The 17161-nt window shown below is 39.2% G+C and overlaps 1 protein-coding gene across 3 annotated transcripts in view; it reads left to right on the forward strand.

The window, feature by feature from the left end:
* The window catches only part of Aplf (aprataxin and PNKP like factor), a 54342-nt gene that overhangs the window by 2541 nt on the left and 34640 nt on the right, over window positions 1–17161 (forward strand). For all 3 annotated transcript variants that reach the window (XM_057771779.1, XM_057771790.1, XM_057771799.1), the window contains exons 2-4: window positions 477–548; window positions 11891–12063; window positions 16917–17064. In XM_057771779.1, the coding sequence (XP_057627762.1) occupies window positions 477–548; window positions 11891–12063; window positions 16917–17064 (393 nt within the window). The remainder of the gene's footprint in view (window positions 1–476; window positions 549–11890; window positions 12064–16916; window positions 17065–17161) is intronic.

Genomic DNA, 17161 nt, shown 5'->3' on the forward strand with positions numbered 1-17161 from the left:
TGGGGCTGCTTCCCTTCTGCCTTCTTATTGTTCAACTGCCGCACATGGCCCCAGAACAGGAATGCAGGTTGTCTGATCTGTGTCTGCCTAAATTGTGGCCACACCCTTCACATTTATCACTTAACATATATGACAAGCTGAATTTTTATGTTTGAAATATTTCCTAACTGGTACATTTTTCTTATTTGTTAGATTTTACTGGTAGGAATCCTTTCTAGGTAGGTTTCATGTGTAGGAATTGGGAGGGTTTGGGGATATGTAGATTCCAGGCTTTTTTGGTAGTCATTTACTCTTTCCTGACTTTGCTAAGTCCCTTCTTCTCTTCACTGTTTGTGTTAAATGAGAGCAGGTATCTGACAAGTAGTTATTGAGTTAATAATATATTTGATATCTAGCTTACTGACTTCATAGGTGTTGCTAAGGGTTTTGTTTATCTTTTCAGAAGGTGGCTAAATTTGACATGTTTTTCCTTGTAGATAACAGACAAAAGAGTTTCCAGAAGACATGCCATTCTAGAGGTGGTGGATAATCAGCTTCGAATCAAACCAGTGAGTTTATTGATCCATTTTAACCCTTTGCCTCTTGCCTTCTAACATCTGGTTAGAGATTCCTGTTTAAGGTTTGGAAATAGAGAATTTATGTCAGAACCCATTTGTCTTATACTTGCAAGGGAAATCTAAATAGTAAACTGTGTTTCTCGTAGCACAGAGCTGAATTTGAGTGGTTAGAGTTAATGGAAGATGACTGCCTGTGTGTAAATTGTACTTTTGTTCATAACTGGAGATGCCGAGTAATTCCCATAGAAATACCTGTAACATGAATAATGAGGAACACTTCCTGTGTGAGAGCCTGAGCTCTGATTCCTAGTGCACACCTGAAAGGCTATGTGTGGTGGTTTGAAAGGAAATGGCCCCTAAAAATGGCACTATTAGGAGGTGTGGTCTTGTTGGAGTAGTGTAGTCTTGTTGGAGGAAGTATGTCGCTGCATAGGCAGGCTTTGAGGTCTCATATATGCTCAAGATACCGTTCAGGTCTCAGTCTACGTCCTGTTGCCTGCATATCAACATGTAGCAGCTCCTTTTCCAGCACCATGTCTGCCTGCATGCTACCATGCTCCCCACTACGATGATAATGAATGGAACCTCTGAACTGTAAGCTGCCACCTCAGTTAAATGTTTTCCTTTATAAGAGTTATGATCATGGTGGCCCTTCACAGCAATAGAAAGCCTAACTAAGAGATCATGAATGTCTGTAACCATAGTATACCCGCTGCTTGCTGGCCAGCTGGCCTAGCTAAAAATGCATGAGTCCTAGTGAGAGACTCTATCTCAAGAGAATAGAGAAGAATGTGATAAGACACCTGAGGTCTTCCTCCTGCCTCCAAGGGACGTGTGCAGTATTCCCATCTCCCAAACCAAAGAATGCCTGTAACTATATAATGTGCAGTTATATGGGGACAGAAGAGGTAGTAAGTAAATTCACTCAATGTTAGATGATTTTTATCAACACATTTCTATGGTTCTTTGTATAGAAGTGAGTATTTGTAAATTGTAGAATTTATTCTATTTCATTTGAAGCATTAATCCTTTGCTGTACAGCCTGAGCATCAGTGTTTTGCTGGGGTGATCTTGAGACTCTGTAACTATTCTCTTTCAGTTGCAAACTCCATCATATAGGAGAATGAGTTGCGTGTATGAGGCCCCATTTACTTTGGAGTATTTTATTTGTGGTGAAATAAATATTATGGAATTAAATCCACTGACTTACGACACTTAAGCCATTTTGTATTTTCACCCCCATCTAGCTTGTGCTCTGCTTCTGAGCTATACCCTATCCCTGTGATCTCTGTATTACTGTTGTTGTGTAAGTCATTGCTTCAACTTATACAGGTTTTAAAAAAATACTATTTCCTTCTATTATTCTATGGTGAACTGTTGTGGCAATATTAGCCTTTTAAATTTAGTAATGGGAAAACTTTTAAGTAGAACTGAATTCACCCCATCTCAAACCTGAATAAATAACATTTTAAAGCTTTGCATGTTCTCATGTTGGGCTGAGTGCCATGAGAATGTGTCAGGGTCACAGTCAGCCCTCTGGGGCGCAGCAGTCTTGCGTCTCTGGATCTTTGCTTTCTTATTTTCCTTAGTTGAGATCACTTAAGCTCATTGAATATGAGGAGTTGGACTCACTTTGTGTCTCTGGTATTTACTGTAATGCTGTGTCAGGTTCTTAGCAGAGTTGAATGCATGAGTCAGTGCTGTGATGAGAAATACAATGTGGAATTTCTGGAAATGGATATATCATGGGTTTTTATAAAAGTACTTATTTTTAGTACCCAATTTCTAATGCCCTTTTAATGAACTACCATGACCCAGAATAAAGCAGTTTGCTGTTCCTGAAGCACCTCTAGGGAAGAAGTAAGGGGTATGTTCGTTCCTGTTTCTGTAGAATGTTATTTGTTTAGGTTATTAAAACATCTTAAATGCTATATCCTGTAGATCTCTGAAGTGTTTGAAGACCATCTGTCTAAGATATCTCTGTTTGACCTTAAAAACATACTTAATATGACTATAAGTTAGATTGGTATAGATAGCTAACTGCTAACTGCATTTCTGTATCATCCTAAATTGTTTTTAATAATAGCTTTCAGTGACTAGAACTTTACATTTTTAACTGAGCTGCGTAGGTATAATACCTTAAACAAGAGTAGAAACATATATACAGTATATTGTAACAAAATAACCTTAAATTTCTATCAATATACAAAAACACATTAAGAGTAGAAGCATAGTATAGCATGTCGTGACAAAAATAACAAATTTATATCAATATACCAAAATCCATACCAGTATAAAATATTTACGATTAATAGTTGTTTATTAATTTAAAAGTAGATTCAGTAATCTGCCCTTTTATCTTATCGTTCCTATATCCCCCTTTTAAAACCTTCTAGAAAGAGATCCCTTAATCTGACTTCCTTGCTTTAGTTTCCTTCCTTTCCAATAACAACTTGTAACCAACCCCCCAAACAGCGATCCATAATCCACTGAATGGCCGAAAACCACCCACCCCACCTCTTGGGAATGTGGGCATCATGTTCTTAGAATTACTTCCTATGGTCTGGGGCGGGGGAATGTCTGTGTGACAGCATCTTTGGAGGACCCTGAGAAACTGAGGTAATGGAAGTCCTGGGAGAGCTAGCTGCTGTCCAGTCCCAGTGTGATGGGAAAGTGCAGGGCTTCCATTGAGAGGTCAGCACATCTTTGAAATAAATTGGTTGATTTAGTTCAGCAGACTTTTCCATTATCCAATGTCTTTCTGCTGCTGTCGTTCCTTTCTCATTAGCATTAAGAAAATTCAAGGTCAATAAAGCATTATGTAATCTATTTCTGGGGGTATTTTCGGTCCCATCCTTTATAGTATGATTTGATCTTTCTATAACTGTCTGACCTGTAGGATTATTTGGTATACCTGTAATGTGTTTTATATTATAATAAGCAAAAAAGCGTTTCATTTTCTTAGATACATATGCTGGACCATTGTCTGTCTTTATTTGTGCAGGTATTCCCATGATGGCCATAACTTCCAATAGATGTGTGATTACTGAATCAGCCTTTTCTGAGCTCAGGGCAGTAGCCCATTGAAAACCTGAATACGTGTCTATGGTGTGGTGTACATATTTTAATTTACCAAATTCCATAAAGTGGAACACATCCATCTGCCAGATTTCATTTCTCTTAGTACCCTTTGGGTTACTCCCTGCAGGCAACGGTGTTTGATTATAGAAAGAACAAGTAGGACATCTCTTTATAATGTCCTTAGCTTGTTGCCATGTAATGGAAAATTCTTTCTTTAGGCCTTTACTATTGACATGATGCTTCTTATGAAATTCTGAGGCCTGCAACACACTCCCAATCAATAATTGATCAATCTCAGCATTGCCTTGTGCTAGAGGACCAGGCAGACCTGTATGGGACCAGATGTGTGTTATGTACATCGGACAAAGCCTGTTCCTGATTATGTCTTGTACCTGGATAAACAATGAAGTCAACTCTGTGTCATCTGGTATAAATTCAGTGGTTTCAATATGCAAGATAACTCTTTCTGCATATTGTGAATCTGTACTATATTAAGACGTTCTTTAAAATCCCTTAGCATCATAAGAATGGGATATAATTCTGCCTTCTGGACAGAATTATAAGGGCTTTGTTCTACCTTACTCAATTCATCTGACTTATAACCTGCTTTCCCTGATTTATTTGCATCATTATAGAACTTATGGGCTCCAGTTATTGGAGCATCATGTACAATTCTAGGAAGAATCCAAGAAGTTCTCTTTATGAGGTTAAGTCTACCACTTTTGGGTTAGTTGCTATTAATTTCTCCCAAAAAATTAGCACAAGCTCTTTGCCATGGTTCATTGTCTTCCCATAACTTTTTTATTTCTTCAGTAGTAAAAGGCACTATAATTTCTGCTGGGTCTATACCTGCTAGTTGACGAAGTCTCAGCTTACCTTTTATAATTAATTCAGAGACTTTTTCCACATAAGTTTTTAATTTTTTACTTGGTTTATTAGGTATAAATATCCACTCTAAAATAATATCTTCCCTCTGCATTAGAATCCCTGTAGGAGAAATTCTGGAAGGCAATATGACTAGGATGCAGCTAAGATTTGGGTTCACCCTATCCACATGTGCCTCCTGTAATTTTTCCTCAATCATTGTCAGTTCCTTTTCTGCTTCAGCTGTCAGTTTTCTTGGATATTCAAATCTTTATCACCATCTAAGGTTTTGTTTAAATGAACTATTAGATCAGGTGTTATCCCAACAGCTGGTCGTAGACTGGAAATGTCTCCTAACAATCTTTGGAAGTCATTAAGAGTCTTTAACCGGTCTCACCTAATTTGTGCCTTTTGCGTTTTAATTTTCTCTAACCCTATTCTGTAACCTAGGTAATTAATAGAATTTCCTCTTTGAATCTTTTCAGGGGCAATTCGTAATCCCCACCTAGGCAAGACTTTCTTTACTTCTTCAAACATCCTTTCTAAAGTATCTTTATTTGAATCAGATAACAAGATGTCATCCATGTAATGATAATTATGGACTTGGGGAATTGTTTACGAATTATTTCCAATGGCTTACTTACAAAATATTGGCACAATGTAGGACTATTGAGCATACCCTGTGGGAGGATAGTCCATTGATATCTCCTATTAGGCTGAGAATTATTATAAGTAGGCACTGTGAAGGCAAATTTTTCTCTATCCTTTTCTTGTAACGGTATAGTGAAAAAAACAATCTTTCAAATCAATAACTATAAGAGGCCATCCTTTTGGTAATAGAGAAGGCAAAAGAATTCCAGATTGTAGTGGGCCCATAGGTTGAATTACCTTGTTGACAGCTCTTAAATCTGTCACCATTCTCCATTTACCAGATTTCTTTTTTACAACAAACACAGGAGAATTCCAAGGGCTGGTTGATTCTTCAATATGGTGAGCATCTAGTTGCTCTTGCACCAGCTGTTCCAATGCCTGTAATTTATCTTCAGCTAGAGGCCACTGTTTGATCCATATTGGTTTCTCAGTTAGCCATTTTAAAGGTAGGGCTGTTGGTACCTCTAAAGGTTTGGTATTTGCTGTATGTTCTTGTACAGCCTGAATGGCTGGTGACCTTTTTCCGTAATATCTCATTATATCCTTCCCAGAATTATGAGTTCCTGGAACTACAGGAATGTTAATCTGGGTATTCCATTGCTGTAGCAGGTCACGGCCCCATAAATTTATTGCAATATTGGCAATATATGGCCTTAGTCTTCCTATTTGCCCTTCATGCCCTATGCATTCAACCCATCTTGTACTTTGTTTTACACGAGATAGGGTTCCAATTCTCAGGAACTGAACATCTACCTCTTGAAGAGGTTAATTCGGATGCCAAGATTCTGGAGTAATGATACTTACATCCGCACCTGTGTCTAATAAGCCTTCAATAAAAGTGCCATTTATACAGACTCTTAGCTTTGGTCTTTGATCATTAATAGAAGTCTGCCAAAATATACGTTTACTCTGTCCTACTGGGTTTTTTGACTCATCCTCCATGCGTAATTCATCATTTAGACCAGTAATATTTTTTACAGCAGAAATTGGAGCTTTTAATTTTCTTGGTGAGGCACGTTCTCCACTGTGACTGGGAATGACTGGGCCACTGTTGGTTTGGGGACCTGCGAGAGGCCCCTCAAGGAGTTTCCCGATGGTATCGGGTTGCCTTGTCTGTCTGTTGTGGACCTGCATTCGTTGGACCAATGTCGGCCTTTACCGCATCTCCTACATATACCTGAAGGCCGAGGTCTCCTATTTTTGTCATTCCCAGAAGGGATATTTTTCCTAGAAATCCTTTGCCTGCAATCCCTTTTCAGATGTCCTAATTTACCACAATTAAAACATCTGGCATTTTGATGTCTCCTCATTGCTTTGGAAATCGCTTCACCTACCCAAGATTCATCATTATAGCTAAACGTCTCAACATTCATTGTATGCTGAGTCCATTCATCTATAGGTGCTGATCTAAACTTTAAAGGCCCAATTATCTTTTTGCATTCTATGTTTGCATTCTCAAAAGCTAGAGATTCAAGAAGTAGTCGTCTAGCTTCTGGGTCTGTTACCCCTATGACCAGAGCTTTAATTACTCTTTGCAAAAAGTCAATAAAGAGTTCTCTCTGTCCCTGCCTAATTCTGGTATATGATTCAACCCTTTTTGCTGGATCTTGTAGCCTATTCCAAGCATTTAAAGCTGCTTGGTGACATAGACACAGTACTTCATCATCATAAAGAGCTTGGACCTGTGGATCAGCATATTCTCCTGCACCAAGAATATGATCTTGGGAAACCTCCACACCTTTTGCTCTTCCTTGCTGTTCCATATGTTTGGATTCTTCTCTGAAATAGATTCCAAACATCAAGGAAGGTCCATTATCTAAAACTGCAGACACTAACTGATGGAAATCGTGGGGGGTAACTCTAGCATTAGAAGCCCAAGTCCTTATCATTTCCTTAACATATGCAGAGTGCAAGCCAAAGGTAACAATAGCTTGCTTAATTTCTTTTAGATCATTCATTGCTATTGGCATCCATCTAGCTTCTCTGACTCCCTTTGAGCCTTTAGAAGTTGACACTTTGTCAGAATGAATTACAGGGTATGTCGCTAAAACCCTGGGTAAGCCAGTTCTAATAGCTGGTGGTGGCATTGTATCCTGTCCTTGTGCCTTCTTACTCTGTTCACCAGCTCCAATAATTTCTTCAATCATTTCAAGTCTTTTTATTATTGTATCTTTTGAATCCTGAATCTCCTGACCTGCATGAATTTCTAGTAAAGATTGTATGGTTCTTAGGAGTGCCATAATCTTCCTAAATGATAGAATATGCAAAAGAATACTGAAACCTAGTAACCAGTAAATTAATTTATTCCCATAGTAATATAAACCTTGCATGATATAACCCATTGTTTTGGTAACCAAAACAGTAAAATTCGTGTTGGAAACGAAAACTGCCATATTACCTATTTTCCAGCAGGTGGCGCTGTTGCCAACTCGAGACGAAAACGGGGTCCTGTTTCAGTGTCCGCCTAGTATTTGTTAAAAACTGGGAAATGCAAGTTGCTCAACAAAGTAAATGTAATTAAATCAATTCCGTACACGGAACCATAAACCCATAATCCAGGGGTAGAGAAGAGTAACCCGGAAGCCGTGTATGCCTCCACGTGACAGAGTCGTCCCGAGGGGTTGCAGCTTTCGGCAACCGGTAACCGCGTGCTCTGGTTCGCGCCGCTTAAGAGCTGCACTTGCAAGGGAGATTTGAAAACGACTCAGAAAAGAGCAAACCACGCGGGCAGAGACTACATGGGCCTGTGGAGTTTAAATCCATGTAGGGAGGCAAACGATAGGCTGCATGGGGACTTGAAGTCAATCTTAGGTGTCTAAAGGGAAAATATAAAGAACTGCAGCAAGAAAAACCACTGTGTAATGATTTATGTTAAACTGCTGGCTTCATGCACAAGGCACAGGCCGCAAGGCACAGGCCGCGGCCAAACTGGCGGCAGGCAGCCGAGCGGGGGAAGGAGGGGTCCTAAAACCAAACGTTGGGTTCCAGATCAAGGCGTAAGTCATAAACAATCCCACACCAGTCTGGAATTATGATTAATAGGGTGGTATTTATTTAAAGGGGAAAAAACTTACAGATCACCGTCTGCGCAATTAGGAAGAAGTCTAGTCACCGGAACCGGAGCAGGAAGTAAAGAGAGCGAGGAGGGAAGTAGCCGCTTTTTTAAAGGGAAAGAGACCATGCCCCAATGGGCTGGTATCTCAGCGGCTATTGGCTGGAGGAGTGGAAGGACCTCCTGCAACAGAAGTAGAAGATGTTACTGGAAAAATTTTCTCTTTGACTCAAAGAGAAAATTTTTCCAGGACTTATATTTCTGCAAGGATTCATTGATATTCGGTTAAAATGGTTTCCTTTGGAGACTCACTTCACTATCCCTGGGTCATTAATTATACTGTATTCCGATCATAAAGCAACTGTGTGTGACCTTTCTAGTACCTTTAGAACACTAGCCTGTACTAGATACACTAGAAACTAGAACAAGACTTCTCTGGGACCAAGGAGGCAGCTGGTTTGGTAGGTAAATAGTTCAGTGATGTGCACCTGTAATCTGAATGCTTCTGCAGAAAAATGAGAGCAGCCGAAACATGAATACACTGTGCACAAACAAGGAATGCTATCTCAGAAGCTGGAAAGTGGAGCTAACTTCCATGCGTATTGTAGCAATGTCTAACCCTCTCGATACAGGAAATAAAATTTGAAAAATAAAGATTATAGATAGGAAACTCGAGTTTAAAATAGTAAAGCATTTTAATTATAACTATACTTATGTTTATCTTTTAAATTTTACTTAATATATATTTTTAGGAATTTTCCAGTAAATGTGACCCTTAGACCCAGGAGAAAGGAAAGTTTATTTTTACTCTACTCTTGGTATTGTTTTTAGAAACTTGACATTGTGTTTAACAGCTTGCAGTGTCAAGGTTCTTGAAAGGCATGATCTTATATAGACAGCGACTTTTCAAGTAGGAATTAGAGTCTCAGATCTTTTAATCATATGGAGTAATTTTTTCTCCATTTTATCATTTCTGATTTATGATTCTATAACAGGTATTTTCTTTAAAATTGTTGTTTTTTTTGGGGGAGGGTGCTAAAACTGCTGATTTGCCTTAAAGAGTTTTAATGATTTAGTTGAATAAAATTTTAGATTATAAAGAACCTTAGATCCATATATCTAACTTTGATTTAGGACAGAGATGGTATTGTGTATGGGGCAGGGATGCCTCTTACTCTTAGACTCTTTCCCATTCCTCTTTTGCATCGAGCCTTGGGGGTTTGATAAAGGTTTCCATTTAGGACTGAGCCTACGAAGTCTCCCACTTTCTCCATATGGTTCAGCTGTGGATTTTGATAATTACTGTCTACTTCACGAAGAAGCTTCTCCAGTGAGGGTTGAGTGTGCTCTGCTCTGTGGCTGTAGCATATAACATCAGGAATCATTTCCTTGCTGTGTTCCTTTCCTACAGCAGTTCTCACTTCCTAACGCTGTGACTCTTCAGTTCAGTTCCTCATGTTGTGGTGACCCCCAGCCATAAAATTATTTTGTTGCTACTTCATAGTTGTAATTTTGCTACTGTTATAAATTATAATATAAATATCTATCTGATATGCAGTATATCTGATTTGCAACCCCCAAAGGGATCACAACCACTGCTTTAGCAGAATAGTAGCAGTAGGCTCCCCCTGGGCCCACGCTCTCTTTAGTCTCAGGTTCTTGTCTGCTGTAGCAGTGCCAGGCATGAGTTCATCTCATGGAACAGGCCTTAAATCTTATTTTTAAAAAAGTGGTTGGTTTCTCCCATAACATTTATGCCACGTTTTACTGCTTTATCCTGTAGGCCAGTCTTTGCTGTAGGCCCCAGGATTTGTAACTAAGTAAATTGTTCATTATTTTTCTTCTCTGGTCACATGCAAAATACATTTCAGCACCATGAATGTTAGTCAGTATGGGTGAAACTTTTAATTGGGCACCAGCTCCATGTTGCTTATCAAGGAACATTAATTCTCTGTTTTTGTGGGTGGATTTGATAGCTGCTTGATGATTTGATGTTTTAAACCAATCTTTTATAATTCCTTAGAATGTGTTATTGCCTAAAAAATGATATTCTCCGTTCTTAGTTAGTCATATTGATCAATAAAAAATGCTGAGTGATTAAGTTGGTACACTAGGGAAATTGTTGATTTCTCTAGATAAAATAATTTAGTAAATGTAACAGAGGAAAGGTCACAGGGAGAGTTGTTCTGTATTAGAATCTATTGAAAAAAATCACAGATTTTACATTGCTTTGTTTGCATTATCATATATTAAGTTCTTATACAGTAAGGCTTCTTTATTTCAAAACCTAATAGTAATAATAAGAGAAATAGCCAGTTTTACCTTGATTACATTTAAATTTTTTTTATTACTGTTTGTGTGTGTTGTGTGTGTGTGTGTGTGTGTGTGTGTGTGAGAGAGAGAGAGAGAGAGAGAGAGAGAGAGAGAGAGAGAGAGAGAGCGAGCGAGCAGAGGACATCTTGCTGAAATTGGTTCTGGGGATCGAGTTCAGGTCCTCAAGTACAGTGGCAGGCATCTTTACCTGCGAAGACTGTTAACCAGCTCATATCTGCAAACTTTGAAGTTTCTTTTAATAGGTCTTTTAAAAATTACTCTTGAGAAAACTAATTATCTTTGCTAATATGGAGGCAGTCAGTGGAATAATATAATCCAAAATAGTTAATGCAGTAATAGTTTTGTTTTTGATATGTGTTAATTACTTGTGATTTCAATCTAAATGATATTCATGGAAGGGGTTTTATTTAAAAGTAGAATTATTCTTCACTACAGCTAGAAAGAAAGCAGTAGTCCTTGAGATATTTGAACACATCTCCTGCCTCATGGTTTTTCATTTTTAAATTTTGTCAGAAATTATTAGGAAAAATAAATAGCAAAGAAGTGCTGTTGCCAGGGGACAAGTGTGTTTTGGATTAACAATGGGGACCATTCCCATACTGAGAATTATTTTTTTCACCTTTCTTATCCATTGAGCGGTTTATTTAACTAATCAATTGATTTTGCTTGCTATTTTGGATTCCTTTAGGAATGGGAGGTAGAACCTGTTGTGATATTATCTTTGTTCCGTAACAGATAAAGCTTGCCTGAAGATCAGAGAAGCAGAGCAGCCAGCCATTAGTTCTTACCTCTACGACATTCAGACCAAATGGGCTATCCTGTCTCTACAAGTCCTCAGACTGAATGCTGTCTCTATAAAACATCAGACTGAAATCTGTGCTCCTGTCTCTTCCCACCTTATATTTCTCTCTCTGCCCAGCCATCTCACTTACCATCTCTACCTCCCTAGTGCTGGGATTAAAGGTGTGAGCCACCACCTCTTGGCTCTGTTTCTTTTTTAGACTGATTCAACCTCATGTAGCACAGGGTGGCCTTGAACTCACAGAGATCCATCTGCCTCAGTCTCTTGAGTGTTGGGATTAAAGGTGCATGTTGCCACTTCCTGGCCTCTATGGCTAACTAGTGTGGCTAGCTCCCCACTCTGATCCTCAGGTGAGCTTTATTTGTTAGAGCACAAACAAAATATCACAGGAACCTATTTTTCATTTGCAAATGATTATGGTGCTAGGTGCCAGGCTTACTAAACTTTCAAGAGTAATTTTATACTTAATTGTTTTGATACCAAAATTGGGGATCATTTCATATTTAGTTGTATTTTTTCTGTTGCACACTGTGTTCTCTTATTGATTAGATCCATACGAATCCGTGTTTCCAACATTCCTCTGAGGAGAGCCAGCTCTTGCCAATGAAGACACATGTGTGGTGCTGGCTGAATCCTGGGGATAGCTTCTCCTTGTTACTCAACAAGTACTCTTTCCGTGTTTTCTCTACACAAGCTGAAGAGGAACTGGAGTGCACTTTAAGGTGAGTTTTTGAGTAATGGTGTTTGAATCTGATTTCACCACTTCCACAAATGCCTCACTGAAAATCATTCTAGGTTTGAGTCATATTTGGGCTGCAGTAGCCATATAATTTGTGTTTCTGGAAAACATCTGACTTTGGGAATGTATGCCTCATGGTGTGCTCCGGTATGCGCTGTTCTTTACCTTTGTGTTCCTGATGTTTCCACCAGACAAAACTAAGTATATGTTTTCTTGGATTTTTAACTTTATTAAAAATTTTAAGGTATTCTGACTTATATCACTGACTTACCTTATAATGACATCATAAAGTGCAGAGCTGGGGAACTGAAGAAGTTAGGTAGAAGGACGAGAGCATTGAATTTGGTATAGAGTTCACATTCACAACTAGTTTCTGAGCCAGTTGCCAGGCAGAGTTGCTGGGCTTTGTTTCTGCCTCTAACTGGCTGAGTTCAAACACTAGACCTCTAGAACTAATTGGAGATACTGACATATACATTAGACTGTTCTTGATATCATTGAGGTTTTTAGGTATTTTAGAACCACCTCTATTTTACATTGTTTACCACATCAAAAATTTAAGTTTGTTGTTAGTCCCGTGTTCATCTGCTCACACTGGAGGCCAACACATGGTAGAGAAGAGCACACTCAAGAGCAGCCACCCTAAAAAGTAGAGGGAGCTTTCTTCTCCCCAGAAGACCATCTTGGGGAGCTAAGTGCAGAAAGGGCTTTTATAGAGATGAAGAGGAGGTGCACTTCTGTGCTGGACAGGTCTTAAGGCAGCATCTTCATCATTAGCCATGGGCTTTTTCTTTGTCTTGCTCTTCTAACTGGAAACGAGCAGCTCCCAGGGCTAATTCCTTTAGATAAGCAGATTATTTTTCTGCAAGCTGCCCACCCTGGCAGTTCACATGCTTGGTGTTAGTTGATGTTCCAGACACAGGATAAGGAGAGATGTCATGTTTCTAATGTTATCTGAGGGTTGCCAGATGGTCGGGATTTTAAAGAAAGATTGTATAGCAGTTACTCATCTAGGTGTTTGTATAGAAAGTAGAACAGTGAGCAAAGGAAGGGAAGTAAATGGAACTGCCAGACACAGCTCCTAGGAGTAGCCACTGTTCATTATGGCATAAGCTTCATTTTTTGAGCAATGAGACTTCGTAACATTGAGTGGGAGGGATTCACACTACGAATATCTCCATGTTGCAGTCGAAGGAAGACAGAGGTTTGAGACTTGCCTAGTGTTGCATAACAGGTCCAGATTCCAGACCCGAGTCCGCTGTTTCCAGAATAATGTTCTTACAGACCACTACCCAGCACTGCACCAGAATGCCTGCCCTCATACCTGGAGGATGGCAGAATCAACCTGGAATGGTCATGGAATGGGAAGAAAGAGGGAGGGAGAGAGAGAGGGAGAGTGGAGAGAGGGAAAGAGAGAGAGAGGGAGAGAGAGAAAGGGAGAGTGGAGAGAGGGAGAGAGAGAGAGAGAGGGAGGGAGAGAGAGAAAGGGAGAGTGGAGAGAAGGAGGGAGAGAGAGAGAGGGAGAGAGAGAAAGGGAAGGAGAGGGAATGAGGGAGGAAGGGAAGGAGAGAGGAGGGAGAGCCTCATTAAAACCTGGGCAAATCTCTATGATATTGAGGTAAAAATTACAAGTATAAAAAGTATATACCATTTCTATCAAATAATAGATGCATTCATATAATGAAGTTATAAAGACATTATATTCAGTCATTTAGGGATGGAATGGAAGGGAGAGGAACAAATTTGAGTTTGTGTGCTGAGTGAGCTTTGATTGTTTTTAACTGGAGCAAATACGACAAGGTACTCTCATTGAAACAGTGTGCATGTATTAGTATTTGTAGACAGGGAGACAGGGTGTGCTCTCATTGCTGCCTGCTTAGCTCTGTAGTTTAGAGAGATGGGAGAGGATCCTCTCCAGATAGCACTTTGTTGCCGTTGTTAGAGTCTTCTAACGTGTCATATTTTTCTTTCAAGTGATTGGATATTTAAGAAAAGAACCCAAACAACAAAATAACAGTTAAAATAAGAAAACAAAGCCCCTGGTCGGTTCTCATTCTGCTTTTGTGCACATATTTTTCAGTGTCTTAGGATTGTGTAGTGTCATCCACAGCCTACAGTGGGAGCACGTGGCTGCACAGCGCCTCTGAGTTTTCATTTTCACTTGATTTTACATATCTCTGAAATTATTCCGCTAGAAATTCCAGTGCTTACACTTTTCTTTTGAGAAACCATAGAGAAATCCAAATGAGGAAAAATATACCTGGTTTTGTATTTAAATAGTTAAATAATACACACGGGAGAAGGGTGACTTTTTCATTCCTGATGTGTCTCCAGTATGGCATGCAGAGTGCGTGCTGGCTCCTTGGGTCTCAGACTGAGTGATGCTGTCATGGGAGTAGGACCTTGTTTTTATGGCTAAACTTTGTTGTGGATGAGGAGGTCACACAGTTTCACCCCGGGGAGATTTTCTTAAACATTGTCTCAAGGAAACTACCGTAAATTGATGCATGATTCATAAGAACTCAGAGTCAGATGTTGGGATTCCACCTGAAGATCCTGAAGATCCGAAAAGCAAAGCAGCCAGCCTCCAAAAATGTCAGGATGAGACTGAGACCGAGAGCTGTCTCCTCCCGCTTTACAATCCTCCCTAGGGCTGGGATTAAAGGCGTGTGTTACCACTGCCTGGTCTGCAAGGCTGACCGGTTTTACTCTCTGATCTTCAGACAAGCTTTATTTATTAAAATCAAATAAAATGCCACCACAGTAAACTTATTTTTTTCCAAACTATCATAGTTCTTAACACTTAGGTTCTGTGTAAATAGCTGCTAGTTTCAAGCACTAACTCTGAACAAAGCAATACAGTGTTGAAAATCTCATTATAATGTGACAGCAAATAACTTTAAAACTCATTTGTGATTCCAGAAAGGGTGTGGAGCTGGATGGGAAAGGAACTGGGAGGCTTTTGGAGGAGTTGGGGAGGAGAACCATAATCATATATATTGCATGAAAAAAACTCTTTTTAATAAAAGAAAAATGAAAGGAAAATTAGAAATTTCATTTGTAATTATTTCTGTCAGCTCATTTGTATTAGTAGTATATTTTATATTAAAAATATAAAAATAGGTAACATATTTGAATATAACTTAGACTATATTTTGAGCCCTTAAGGGTAACTTAACTGCTCAAACAATCTTAAATATGAAGAATATTACTATAGAACTCACATCTCCCAATTTTAAAACCTGCCATGAAGCACAGTCATCAAGACAGTGTGGTCCTGGCAGAAGGACAGAAACGAGTCCTTACATTTACGGTCTTTACTGTTGATAGGGCCCCCAATACTGGTTAAACAGGGTAAAGTCAAATGTCAGAAAGTACTGGAACAGCTAATATCCACAGGGAAAATGTGGAGTTAGGCTTTTGCTTTATATCACGTAAGACTCAAAATGGATCAGAGACCTAACTGTAAAGAGGGTGAGCATAGGTGTAAATCTTTACCACCCTGCTTCAGGTATAACTTTACGAGTCTAACATCAAAGCACAGCACAGACAGGAGCTCTGGAGAAATTGGGTTTTCTCCCATATGAAGATATGTATGCTTATAAGAGCACAGTCCAGAAACACACAGGACAAGTGAATGACAGAAATTTGTACATCACGTATGTCTATAACATACTTACAGATTATATAAGCAGTTATAATTCAACAACATAAGGTCAACCCGTTTTAAAATGCACAACTGATTAGAAAAATATTTTCTTATAATAACATGAAAAGATAGCATCATTAGTCATTGGGATTTAAGTCAAATCTATAATGAGAAACTTTTAATGATTTGAAACAAATGCTCATGAAGCTACCAGGCAGCCGTAAGCAAAGACATTAGTGAATGTTGTTATTAGCGTACGGAGAAACCATAGCTCCCATATACTGTGTGCTATTATGAAACAGTACATTCTCCTTGGAATGCCCATATTCTGATAAGCTTTTAGACATTTAGAAATATAAACAGCTGTGTGCCCTGGCACTCTCCCTCTTGGGTTTATGCCCCCAAATTGAAAACATATTCACACGAAGCCTTATACATGCAATCACAGGTAACATTATTCATAATAGTCCAAGTGGGGAAAGATGCCCACCAGCTTCTGAGTTAGTAAACAAATATAGAGTAATCTTGTATGGAATATAGTTCCTGCCGTTTATTATGATTCCTGCCATTGAACTTCAAGTCTCCTTGAAAGAGATAATTCTTTATTTTAAAGCCACTAAAAGAACATTTCAAAACTGCGAGTCGGCCTCTTCAGCTGCCCATTTCTGAAATCCCTTATCTTCATTTTTAAAGGTGTATTCATTTTTATTTTATATGTGTGCATGTTTGCTTGGATGTGTGTGTGTGTGTGTGTGTGTGTGTGTGTAATTGCACCATATATATGCCTCTGACCACAGAGGCCAGAAGAGGGCATTGGATCTGGAGTAACAGACGGTTGTGAGCCTTCTGTGGGTACTGGGTCCTAAACCTAGGTCTACAGCAAGTGCTCTCAACCGCTGCTCCGTCTCTCAGGCCTCGCCCATGAGTTCGAAAGACGAGTGCACGCTGTGATAATATATTATATATATAAAATATATGATATATGTGATAATATATGTGGCCAGAGGTAAAAACCAAACAGAAACAACCCTTCTACTATAGTAGAAACTGTGTTTTTAGTTTTTTTAACCTTGACAGAGGAGCCCAGTACCGCAGTGAGAGTCCTCAGAGGTGCAGAACTGACCAGCGTCAGGTACCACCAGAAGTGTTGTAAATGATAGAAAACCAAGTTCTGTTTTATTTTCTAGGAACAGTCAAACTCTTGATGAAGAGGATGTGTTGAGTGACATGCAGAAGTCCCCTGTGATTAATCCACCCGATAAGACAGCTGGTGCTTCGCAGCTGCAAGGAAGCCCTGGAATACCCAAGACCAAGTGTACTGCCCTAGAGCCTATGGTGAGAGACTTAAGAAGCCCCTTCCTAACATGGTCTTTATCTCACGGAAAGACAGCTGAAATCATGCATATGTTAACACCTGCAGCATTGATCTGCA

The sequence above is a fragment of the Chionomys nivalis genome, chromosome 1 (assembly GCF_950005125.1).
Source record: "Chionomys nivalis chromosome 1, mChiNiv1.1, whole genome shotgun sequence".
Lineage (NCBI taxonomy): Eukaryota > Metazoa > Chordata > Mammalia > Rodentia > Cricetidae > Chionomys > Chionomys nivalis.